General features: G+C 42.3%; 1 protein-coding gene across 1 annotated transcript in view; it reads right to left on the bottom strand.

The window, feature by feature from the left end:
* The window catches only part of LOC106515925 (uncharacterized), a gene marked incomplete at its 3' end in the record, with an annotated part of 27,628 nt that overhangs the window by 2,212 nt on the left and 12,344 nt on the right, over positions 1 to 13,072 (bottom strand). Inside the window, 3 exon segments of the mRNA XM_014005991.1 lie at positions 3,548 to 4,174; positions 4,664 to 9,979; positions 12,056 to 12,154. Coding sequence (XP_013861445.1) covers positions 3,548 to 4,174; positions 4,664 to 9,979; positions 12,056 to 12,154 — 6,042 coding nt within the window.

The following is a 13,072-nucleotide window of genomic DNA, read 5'->3' as shown; positions in this document are numbered from 1 at the left end:
AGATTCTTTTGTTTTTATGAATGAAATAAACTAAATAAACCATCCATTCAGAGTTTATTTCAGACTGAAGCAAACAGTAACATCTAAACTTTATTATTGTCTGTAAAATGTCCAGACCCTGTCACTGTAAAAACAAGCCTAAATCATCAGCCCTCCACCACCGTGCTTGACAGTTGGTTTGAAGTATTTGTGTCTGGTTTTTGCCAAACGTAGTGCTGCTAGATGAGACTAGCTGCTCCCTTTAAAYATAGACAGGAACTGTTTAGCAGTACTACTTCAGTGGTGAAACAAAAAGAAATCAGAAAATAAGATTGAACTGAGCYTCTGAAGAGTGGAATATATTTACTGATTAAAAGAAGTGCCCTTTTTATGTGGAGGCGCTGTCAGCTGACCCACTCAGAGGAACAGCTGAAGATTTTCAGCATAGCTCAGACTCAGAGTCGATGTAAAGTAAGCTTTTTCATCATAACAACATAAGTACAACAAATCAGATGGAGTGTACTTTTATACTCAGTCTGACATCAACTCCATTTTACTGCTGCGATTATCACCAGGAGGCGGTCCAATACAGTTGTTTATTGTTCTTCTGTTCTGGTTCATGAAAACATGTAAGAAATTCTCTTTCTCTAGCTTTAGAAATGAGAASTATACTCAGATTAGATATGCTATTTTTAAGCTGCGTGCATACACATACTGTATTTTAATCTGTAATAAAAAAAAACATTTGGACTCAAAGATCCAGGTGTTTTAAGTCAAGCAATGACTTGTAACCTAAGCAAAGGTTTCAGGGGAAAGTGTTTGTAAAAAACTTAAATAGGAAGATCTTTTCTGCCCAACAGCTCAAACACTCTAATAAAAAACCCTGTCGACTATAAATGAACCTATTTACTGTTTACATTTTTAAAGCAGTCTAGTGAGTCAAGAAAAAGGAGTTTTTGCCACTTATGTCAGCAAAGACAAATTAACATAGAAGCACCATGACAACTGCTCTATTTTACAGCATATATTTACAGATTTAACACATCCGAAGTCCCGCCAAGGCTTTTAAAATTGTGAAGAAAATACATTTAACACACTAAATACTGAGTCACAGTCGTGAAGCTTTCTTAATAAAGCTTCAAAGAACATTAATGTATTTTAACTGGACATATTATTTTAGCTAAAAATGATCAGAACTATTTATTAAATGACGTTCAAATTTGAAAAGTTTGTTATTTTAATAGGAATTTCAAATTTTATCAYTATTAAAGGGTGTGGGAAGGGTGCAAACATGCTCTAACATGACTTTTTTTAAARTGGGAGGAGGTTCTTTGCCCAACTTTGTCCCACAAAAGTCTTCCACCACTTCATTTCCTCTGCGTCCCGCCCCCTCCGTCCATCTGCTGAGGTCAACGATTTAATTCCTACAGGTATCTACGGRCCATCTGCCGCCTCCACCTGCAAGCTCTTAAGCACCAACTCTGACACTGATTGAAAGAAAAAAAAACAGAGCGGCTACTTTCTGTCAACTCACCCAGATTTTAGTCACAAACGGATCCATCTCGCTGCTTCGGACGTTACAACSGTCAAACTTTGGGAACTGCTAAATGAGTTTGAAACTCCAGCGTCTGTGACTGCGCCCTCCAGTCCTTCTCCCCTCTTGTGTGCGACTCCGGCTGACTCCGTCACACACGCTCACACCCCGGCACATGCTCAAGTGCTTCTCTGGAGCCTGGCTTTTGTTCCACTCAGTCTGGTCCGTGCGGATGACTTCAGTGGAACTGAGTGGCTGCCTAAATTCCTCCCACTGAGGGCTTCAGTTCACAAAGCTGCACAGACTGAGTGAGACTGACAGCTATGACAGCCTGTGAGGGCAAGGGGAGGAAAACAAATGTGTGTGTGGGTTTGTTTTTGGTGACATTTGGGGGCAATTTTAAGACAAAACGCCTAACTTTGGGGACAACTGGTGCATTTGGGGACCTAAGTTGAGTCCTCGTTTGGTTTAAATGTCATCGGTGGGTTGGGGGTTGGGTTTAGGACCAAGGTGTGAATTGAGTTTAGGTTAGTTTTAGGGTCAGATAGGTACCTGTAAGGTTTGCCTTAGGGTTTGTGGTCAAGGTTAGGCTGTAGAAATGTAATGGAAGTCAATGGAATGTCTCCAAATGTATAGCTGGGCGAACCGGTGTGTGTGTGTGTGTGTGTGTATGTATAAACACGCACATTATAGCCCATGCACATTTCCATCTGTGTAACCTTATCTATTGATGAAACCTAAGAAGACACCACTGTGTCTGTGATGGGACAAGTGTTGAGACAGACAGGCAGCAAATGCTACTGTAGCATGTGGATGGCTCCTCAACGTGGAGGACCAGATAAATAAATAATATAGCACTTATTTCTGCACAGGACGACGGCATGGGAATATCTTGAAGAAGTTTAGCTAAAACTAAATGTCTAAATGAACGAAAGAAACTGCATTTTCTGCACAAAGCTAGATAAAAACCAAAAGTAGCTATATTAATCCATATACTGTATGCTGTGTTTTGTCTTGAATATATCTACTTTAATTTATATTTATTTTTTCCCACACCCATTTGTTCTCTTTTTCTCATTGTTTTCTTTGCTTATCTAATTGAGTATTTTTTTTAGATTAAATCCATATTTGCTAGACTGTAATGTTTGTTTTGTAAGCATGTTTTTCTCTAAAAATAAGTAGTTAAACTAAAATAAAATGGAAAAAGCTTAGCTAAGTACATAAAGTTTTCTTTGTAAATGAGATCTCTGAATTTGCCTTATTAAATAAAAGTTAATAAAAAATAAATAAAAGTAGGAAAAAGCTAGCTTGAGGTATCTAAATGTTTGCAAGAAGCTATAAGTAGCAGAAAATAAAATCTAAAAGTAGCTAAATTTAATTAAAGAGCTAAATGGAGAAGCTTAGTTCTGATCTCAGTTGTGTTTGCCTAGTTAAATAAAAGTTAATCAAATAAATTAAATAAGAAAAAGCTAGCTTAAAGTGTCTAAATGTTAGCAATGTTAGCAAGAACTAAAAGTAGGAAAAGGCTTGCTAGAAGCTGAAAGCAGCCAAAAGCTGACTAAACAAGAGAACATTTGTGAAGTTAGACTTCCAGAAGTACAAAAGTTATAAAATCAAAAGTCTAAGCACCCATCTCCTAAATGAGCTGAATGTTTTTGATATAATATCAGCTAAAATAGCACAACGTCTGCAGAAGTTGTTAGATTGAAGTATCAGAAATAAAAACCAGGACAGCCCAAATGAAGGATGACATAAAACTGGTTGACTATGATATTCCTGTTAATTTATCTAATCAGATACTGATAAACTGTTGCAGCCAGAAATAACCAGTCACTCTGCGAGTGTTTGCAGGCTGAATAAATCCACTTTAAACGTGTGAAAGGCAGAAGAATGTGTGAACTAACACGCAGAAACTCTGCTGAGATTTGGAGGAACAGTTTTCTGTGACAGCAGCCACCAAAAGAAGAATGATCACACAGTTTAGTGGCCAGCATTGATTGAAAGTTGTTAATTTACAAGTGTATCTTTTCTTACCCGCTGTGCTGTATCTCTGCAGAGGAATGGAAGATGGATTCTGTCACTTCAGGCCTCTCAGTTTGGACTTCGAACGTCTCCACAGGTGAGACTTCAGCTGCTTTAACTTCAGAATCCTTTGGTAGCGTCTCTTGAAAAATCTCTGTTGTCGTGTTTTCGTCTTGCAGAGCTTCAGTACTGGTTGGTTCTTGTGATTCTGTCACAGTTTCTGTCGGTTCTTGGATTTCATCCAGCCGTTTGACAAAATGCAAAACTTCGGATTGCTCGTCTTTTACTTCATCAGGTTTCCCGTCAGATCCTGGAAAGTCGTTTAGATATCCTGCCGTCTCGGTTGGCTCCGACGATTTGACTACTTTTGCCTTTTCTTTGGAGATCTCAGCCTTTGAGCTCTGTGTTGGTTCATAAAGCTCTGCTGTACCTTGTGACAGATGTGGAAGATCTACTGTTTTCTCTAATGGTTCTGGAAGATCTACTGGTCTCGTCACAGAAAGTGGAGATGAACTGCGTGTTGTGTTTTCTTCTGGTTGCTCTGCAGGTAGAGTCACTTGTTCTTGCCTCGGAAGAAGAGCTACCTCCTCAGTGGGAGTTAGAAACTCGAGCTGAGGTGAATCCAGCGACGGGAGTGGTCTGGAAAAAACACAAGAAAATAAAATTAGAGGATTTGTTGTTTACTTAGAAAAATGTGTAGAAACGGAAGGGTATAATTCCTGGAAGTGTGCAGAAACACTGTAGGTGTGTTTGTGTTGAGAAGTGTCCTTTGTTTAAAAGGAGGCTGATTCGTGCCCTGCAGACCGGGGACGGTGTCACAGCTGATGTCACCCTTTGAATATAATGGGCTGCATTACTTCCATTAGAGTTCAACGGGCAGAGTCATATGACTGAGCTCGATTCAATACAAAGTGCAGCTCTGTGTTTACCTCCTCCTCATTCATATTCACAGTCAGACTGCTCTGCACAATAATAGCTTCAAACAAGACCTGAAAAAGGGTGTTACTGCAATGTTTAGTTAAAAAACTGCAATCAGACTTAAAATAAACAAAGTTTATTAACTCCCTTTTAAGGTATTTTCTCATTTTAATGACGTCACACACTGAGTGCACATGTGTTTGTGTTTACCTCGAGGTATCCACCAATGCAGCTTCTTTCAGGGTTTTTATCCAGTTTGTGTCTGGTTCTTGGGCTGCTTGCCCAGAAGCAGGACTTGCAGACACATGAGCAGCTTCTGCTTTCACCTGCAGCTCGGGACTGCAGGTTTGAGTCTTTTGAAGTGATTCTCTGTCACACTGAGGGGGATTTACCGTAAAGCCATCACATTTCTGATCGTGGGGAGCCTCTGATTTGCTAGGAGCTACAACAGTGGCTGATGGGAAATCTCTGGCGTGATTTGACGAAACATCAGATGGGACTGTGGCGACATCAGCAGCCACTTTATTAGATTTGTCATTATTTTCTGCTGAAATGAGTCCCTTTGAGGGACAAACCACAGTCTCAATGCTGCTGAGCGACTTCCCACTTTGAYCTGAGGCCGATTCTAATTCATCATCTTTAGCGTTTAACTTTGAATCCCTCCGCTCTTCTGTTTCTTCTCCACCGTCAGCAAATTTCATCTCACTTTGTTTCCTCCGCTCGCTAATAACTTCCTCCTCGAACGCCTCATCTACTTTTGTTTTTCCCTCAACTTCAGAGCCTTTTATGGCCSTTTGCTCTGCTGGGTTTCTCTGTGTGGCTAAAGTTTTACTGYTGCTTTGTTGCTGTTTTTCCTTAATTTCACACACCACAGTTTCAACACTCCCACTAGCTGTTACAACATTTAAATTCTTTCCCCCGGTTTCTGGTCGCTCCCTAGGATCTGGGATATTACTAAAAGTCTTCGCCTGKATTTCTTCATCTTGCTTTGCGCTCTGAATAACATCTGCATGAATGCCACGACTATCTGAGCTAAGCTTTGATGAAACAGAGTTATGGGAAGTCTCAAGTCGCTGTGAAGCAAACTCGACAGATACGTCTCTGTTTTTTGACATTTCAGGTTCTTGCACCTGGTCTTTACAACTAGACTTCATGTTCAGCATTAAATTTGTACTCATTACTGTCTCACCTATGTGAGAGAAAGCAGTTTCTACACCTGCATCTCTTTCTTCAACACTCTCACCTCTGTCTGAAGTTTGTGCTTCCTTGTTTTCCTCCTGAACTGTCACAATATCACTACCACTGCTGTGACCATCTGACATATTCTTTTTCTCTGACTGACACAAACGCTCAAAAGAGCCGCCTCCTTCCTTTGACCCCGGTTCTGTGTCTGGAACCGGTGGCCGGGCCAGACTGTAAGTCTTTCCTTCCTCTCCTTCTCCGCTACCAGACAGCTCCTCTGTGAAATGTCTGGTTCCCAGACRCCGYCGCTGCTGTTGCTCTCGTTGCTGAGCGAAACTGTTTAGATCTTGCGAGGAGAGAGATTGGCCAAGAGCTGGACTCGAATGTAGTGCAGTGTCAGAGCTGCATTCCAGCGCCGCCTCTCCAGCTCCGTGCAAACTCTGAACGTAAACCGTCTGACTTTCATTAGCAGCTGGTAGCGTCTCCTTGGGTTTCCCTGAAGTTTTGCTGAAAGTTTCACATTTTGATGCAGAACTCGTCTTTCGTTCTCCTTCTKTTGTTACATCTGTTGACGGCGGGGCACGTCCAGCCTCTTTATCTGGTTCAGTTCTCTGTTGCAGAGTTGAGTCCGTCTTTCCTGTCGGCTGCTTGCTGCCGTCTGCTGCTTCCTTCTGATTATCCGTGACTACCTCTTCATTTTGTTTCTTTTTCTCCTTGGAAAGCATAAACATCTCATCTTTCACTCCGTCTTTCTCTTCTTTAATGTTACCACGTGTCTCACTTTCAGGCAGCTCAGAGAWGAGTGGGCAGCTGATATTCACAGGTTTAAAGTCGGTAGAGTTGTGAGATATTACACAAGTGGCTTCAACTTCTGATTGCACATCAACTGCAATAAGAGACTGAGCTGCATGTTCYTCTGAAGCAGGAATATTTACAATATTGGAAACTGAATTCTGCTCTTTACCAGACTGTTTGACGTTGTTTAGATCTCTTAGTTCTGGAGAAATTTCCTCTGCCGTACCCCCGTTACCGTGCTTCAAATCCTGAGCTAAAGACATTCGTAACACTTCACTGCCCTTATTGCTGTCCACCTCTCTGGAGACACCAGCACAGCTTCCATCAGCACTGCGGTTATCTGTGCACTCCRGAAGAGAGATATCACAGTCACTATTAACATCCAGGTGACTCAACATCGGGCCGGGAGGCTGCACCATGACACGTTGGCTGACTGCTGGTTTCAACTGTTCTGAGGCTTCTGCTTCGTTTGAGTCCTCGTTATCCTTCACGGGGTCCATGTTGGCCTGTCCACTCTGAGGTGATTTCAATATAAAGCTGGGGTCAGTAGCTTCAGTTTTTGAGCTGCAGGGAAGGTCAGCAGAAATCTGCTCCTCAAGTAACTCATCATCAGCTGGAACAGTACATGAAAGCAGCTGGGTCTCTTCTTTTTCTTCCAGATTCACAGAAACATCTTGTTTTAAAGACGGATTTTGAAGCAGTTCTGTCTCACCTGAGTCTTCAGGCTTGGTGAGCAACTTATCAGGCTCAATCCAAACTTCATWGTTCTTCTGGTTCTGCTCAGACTCTGAGCAGACCTCTGTGTTTGCACCGGTTGTTGCCTGAAATCCTTCGGAGTTTCTCTCAAGGTTGTCATGAATTAAGGGATCCGTACCCATCTCTTTTGTCATATCATTGGTCAACTCATCTTTCTCCAACATAACATTCTTCTGTGACTCTGGRAAGTTGTTTGAATTATTTGTTGCTTCTTCATCCTTGGTAGGAGCAGGGATTGTGGGGGGTTCTGGTTCGGTCAGGCCGAGCAGATTAAGGAAGGTGTAGCTGGCCTCGGTGACCGGATGGTGCAAAGTCTCGTGAACGGTTATTGGAGGTAACGAGGCGCAGTCCAACGCTGTAACAAACATTTTAGGATGTGAAGAACTGTCCGGTTGTTTCACATCATCTGCAAAGTGAACTCTGTGGGCACCTTTACTCTGACATAGAAGGACGTCCACTCCAGACACATCGGGACCACCGGTGTTGCTCTGCGTTTGAAATTCAGCTGTGCTTCCATCCGTTTTTGCTTCGGTTGTGCTGCCGGGCTGAACCTGTTGATTGTGGTTTGCTTGTTGCATGTTTTGCATTGGAATAAATAAATGCTGAGGCGGGCTTACAGACTGGAAGACTTGGTTGTGGTTTCTCTCCAGGATGGATGACTTCTCACGATGTTGTCCCAAATCCAACGCTTCCTCTGAAATTAATCCCTGTGTGAGATCAGACTTCGTCCCTCCTCCTGTGTTGCCGGAGCTCTTGGTGTTAGTGTGGTGAGGTAAAACTGTTGTGTCATGCTGTTCCTGGCATGGGAGGATGCGATGGTTCCGTTCAAAGCCGATGCCCTCGGTGATCAGCTCACTCCAGCTCCGTGACTTCATCTGTGACTCGGCAACATCCCTGAACGCACTCGTCTCTGTCTCGGCTGATGACACCACACCGGCAGAGACATCTGGCTGGCTGAATGAAATTTGCTCTCCAGCTATTCCTTCTTTTTCTCCCACCTCCTCTCCTCCTCCTCTTTGCGATCCTGCAGCACTCTGATCTCGACAATTGGGACCAGTGAGCAGCCCAAAGGGGGAAGTGTTGATACAGGCGTCTGATCGCAGCCGCTCCTTTCCTGCATCCCCCTCCTCAGACGGTGAGGTCTCTGCGTCCGATCCGCGGACGCTCGTCTCTCGCAGACCCCTCGTTTCGGTCTCGGCCAAGTTGTGTGGCATTTTGCTGCCGCAGCTTTTCTCGGATGCGATTTGTCCCTCGTCGGCCGAGAAAACAAGTGTGCAGTCTCCCCGTGAGCAGATTAATGAAACCTGATGAGGACTATCCAGGAGTTCGTCTCGCTCCTCGTCTGCAGAGTCGAGGGACTTTTCTGTTTCTCCCAGCTTTCTGTCTCCATCTCCCCTCTCGTTCTCTGCGAATRCTACTGTATCTGCTCTCGCCTGTAAATCACACCTCATGCTTTCTCCCTCTCCCTTGCTTTCTATCACTTCTGGCAGTGTGGGTGTTGTCAGTGGCAACGCATGAACCACTATTAAAGCTTCTCCAAGGCCGCTCTCAGTGCAACTCTCTCCCACACAAGCGCTTCTGTTTGGGAGTGTGCTTTGATTTTCCTGTGTGGGTATTTTTATTTTAGTGGTAACCGTAGACTCCGGTGTTTGTCCTCCGCTTACATGTGAGCTTTCATAGTGGTTGTGATTCATAACACTTTGAGAATCCATATGGTTGTTGTTATCTGACTGATTGGGCCTCTGTGAAAGATCCTGGTTAGAAACAGGTGAACAGGCTGAGGCAGTAAGATGATCCGGGCCGCTATGAGAGGATTGTAGCAGTGAGCAAGAGATGAGCATTCCCTGTGGACTCAGCTGCTGCTTGTAATCAACCCTTTTATCAGCAATCACAAACCGAGCTTCTTCCTCTGACACCGATGCAGCATTTCGTGGGGAATCTGTGTGAGGGTCGACGTTTACGGCGCCTCCGCTCCCCGACTGCGACGGCGCTTTCCGCTCGCCCTCGGTGCTCCTCTCAGTCTTTTTCTTTTTCCGGTGTTTCCTTTTCTTTGCCTCTTTGTTCTGGCCAAGCTGTTCGCCACACGCTGAAGTCGTCCATTTGTCTGATAGTGACTCTGACCGATTGTCTTCATGGTGCCTGCCTGTTCCTGTCTGCAGCTCTGATAATGCATCTTTAGCGCTGCTACACTCTGATGCTTCTAAAGCTAAATTATCTGCAGTAGTTTCACCCATATTGATATTCACATCACTCATACTTTTCTCATTTTCTTCCTTGTTGATGGTATTGTCTGTTATTGTTTTTGAACTGTCATTTTCCTCTACGTGTTGTGAAGTTTCTTGACTTACAGCTCTTATTTCTGATTGAACACGTGATGGTGTTTCCCTCTCTGTTTCTTTTTCCGGCCTAATTTCTCTTCCTGCTGTCTCGTGCTTTTTCTCAGTGCCCAGGATGTAATCCCTAAAACTGAACACAACCATATCTGTCTGACTGTCCCCATGTGTGTTCTTGTTTCCATGGGCTCCACTGCTCTGTCCTGGATGGTCTACAGTAGGAGGCAGCAGCAATGACTCATTAGACTTATTACCCATCACTTCGCTGGTTTCCTTCCCTTTCTTACAAACCATCTCGGGGGTCGTAAGCATAAACAGTGAGGCCATTTCCTCCTCACATTCTAGGAAGGCTTCTTGGAGTTCCTTGTCTAAGAAAGCTGATGGGGATCCGGGGCGGGGTGCGTCAGAAGGCGGAGGCGGAGGCTGGACGTCTGTGATTGCCGGGCGGCAGCCATCAGGCCTGAGACGGAGGCAGGGTGAAACGTTTAGACCAAACAGGCAGGCAGCTGCTCATTCCACGATGCCACTGAACAGTGTTATTAGAACACAAGAAGCCCATGTTCAGGCGTGGGCTTCTGTCACAAGCACACACAACACAGCTGCACTCCAGGCGACTATTCTGGGATTTCTGTTCCTGAGTGAGCAGTAGGCGTGTTAGTAAATATGCGGGACTTTATGAGGCGCCAAATGTAAAATGAAATGTTAAAAAAAATTCACTAACATATTTGTTATTATCTCACTGTTCTTTCTTTTAGCTCATTTTTACTAAACATTAAATTTAAATGTTAAAAAATAGATTCAAATGTTAAATCCTAAATCTAAATGTTTAAATCTAAACTGCAGTTTAGTATTAGAATAACAGTGGATTACCTCATGTACTATTTTATGTTTTTTATCTGTTTTTGTTTTTTTGTTTTGTTTTCATCACAAACTGATAACATTCTGAAAATCAGATGAAATGGTGAATAGGGGTAGGATTAAATAAGTTTTACTTTTTCCTACCCCTTTTCAGACATGTCAATGGGATTTATGTGCTTTATTATGTGGACACAGATAGGTGTGTGCACATCAGGTAATTATTATTTTGGGTTTATTTATTTGTGTGTAATTAGTCCAAGTGGTTTTATTTATTTATTTATTTTTATTGTTTGTAGATATGGAAAAGGGTATATTGAGTTATATAGATGCAATGATATGACATGTCTGGAATAAATCATTGAATCAAATCATTAAATGTAAACATTAATTCTTAAATGAAGTTCACATTTAGRTATTTTGGAATGGAACGCAGCCTTTGTTGTTGGTCGTCGGCTCATGTGATGACATCATCATCCTGAGACAATAGCACCTGCTAGCTCTTCAAYGCAGCTAAAGCTTCCCTACAAGACATCAAACTTGCAGTTAYGGCYGGTGTCTGAGCTGCACTKCAAACTGCTGGACCATATAAACACATTTTGAATTTAGATTTTAAATATTATCTTCAGCAGCRTTAGTGTTAGTAAAAGTTAGCAGCAGATAACCAGGATGATGTCATCAGCCTGCGGCAAAMATAAACAATGGCCGCTGCTAATRCTGCAGAACATTTGTCTAGTGCTGAAGTTACCTTTTATTGGTCTTTAACTTTAGATTTTATAGACTGAATAGTGCTGCTGCATGAGTTAAGCTTCTTTTTCCGGTTTTATCAGATACAGAACACAACATATGACGTTTAGATGCACTAATCTGTAAGATTAACAAATCATTCGCACCATGAAAGATTCTAGAGAGCAGAAACATCTGGTTGGTGTTTTGTCTGCAATTACGTTTAAGTAGAGGTCATCTTTTTTTTTCTTTTTTCTTTTTTTTTACAGGATAATAATGATTAAGTTCAGCTGCGGGTGTTGATTTGTAAACACATCCTCCCGACCAAGCCATCATTTAAGCCCGAGTCTGATTCGCTTTGCTTTCTGTAYGAAAGGCCGCAGCAGCAAATAAAGTAAAGTGTTTGCAGCTGCCAGGTTTTGCTTCGCAACAAGCTGATTCCTGTTCCTGCCTGCAAAAGGAACAAACCAGATGTCTCCCACAGTGACGGCTTTTCAGACCGATGCATCCTTTTTAACACAAAAGCTTGAACTTTYTCTTCTTTGGCTTTTCTTTTGTGCAGTTTGAAACACGTTAAGCTGCCTGGTGAAAGTTGAAATTAGCTGTTCAACGTGGCAATTAACACCGCTGTAGTGCGTCGGGTCTGTCAGTACACATTAAAGCCTCGCACCAATTAGAGCAGTTAATCTGACTGCCAGGCAATATAAGGTGCAGAACTAAAAACACTTTGCTCATAGTTTTACTGAAATATGAGAAAATAAGCAAACCTCAAGCCAYATATGCTTCAACAAGCAGCTTCACAGCATTAACATCCATCACACTCGAGCACCAGCTAGATTTATGAGACAGTGATGTCATCGTCTTCCTCATTTTACTCCATTATCTCATCGGCTGCTGACCACATTCCCACATCAGAGGCACTGCAGTCTCCCCCTCATGYCAAATCATGTGGTACCTTTTGTCTGGAGCCACCAGTGGTGGACTGACTTCCATGTGGTGCTTTAGACCCACCAGCAGGGGGTTCACCTGCTCACATTTCCTCCTTTCTGAAGGACTACACAGATCCACACACAGGGACAAAACAATGGTTCTCAGGTGATTCAAGTGCATAAATTAGGCAGCTTTTGACTCCAGCACGTCCTCGTTTAATCATTTTTATAACAAATTTTATGACAAAACAAACTGATACTTTATTTATCATCAGTCTTTCCAGAGTTTTTTTCTTTTCCTATCATTTAGGCTGTGCAAACACGAGCTCTGGTGTGTAAAAGAGGACGTTAATAAAAAGTGAATTATGAGGAGATTGTAAAATATGCAGAGGTGTTTCCAAATAGTGGGAAAWGCCCAAACAAAAACACTTGAAGCTGCTCTTTTTCACTCAATATCCTTTGTATCTTTGGGCATTTACTTAAACCCCAAAACCCAAATACTACACTAAAGTACAGCTTTGTACTTTGTGTGTTTCTTTTCTTTTTATATCCTTTAGTAAATTGTGAAAATAAAAGCATAGCTTAGCACAAAAAGTAAAGAAAATTGTGTTTGGTAGATCAWTCCATTGTTGTATCTCAAAACAAGAGATTCAACAGGAAAATACGCTGTTAGAGAAGATTTGGCAAATTTTTCATGTGCGCAACCCACATAATCATACTGCTCATCCCACAAACGCATGATCCTTACAAATGTGACACCGTTTAAAAGTGAAATTAACAGACTAGGGCTGCTCGATATGAGGAAAACCCGCAATGCATGATACGATTTGGGATAAATGAACAAACACTTAAGAATTTCTCCTTAAGTATATCAAATAAGAGACATACCGTATTTATTCATGTATAATACGACCCCCACTTTTTTGAGCTTAAAAAGCATAAAAAAATTAATCCTCAAACTACCTCCAATTTCATACAGACTTCAAGATTTTTCAGCCTTTGCAGTCTTTATACATATCAGTAAAATGATCATCGGACTGTTC

This window comes from Austrofundulus limnaeus, unplaced genomic scaffold (assembly GCF_001266775.1).
Source record: "Austrofundulus limnaeus strain Quisiro unplaced genomic scaffold, Austrofundulus_limnaeus-1.0 Scaffold33, whole genome shotgun sequence".
In the NCBI taxonomy this organism is placed as follows: Eukaryota; Metazoa; Chordata; class Actinopteri; order Cyprinodontiformes; family Rivulidae; genus Austrofundulus; species Austrofundulus limnaeus.
Note: the sequence above shows the minus strand (reverse complement) of the source record. Positions and strands in the feature narration are given on the sequence as shown.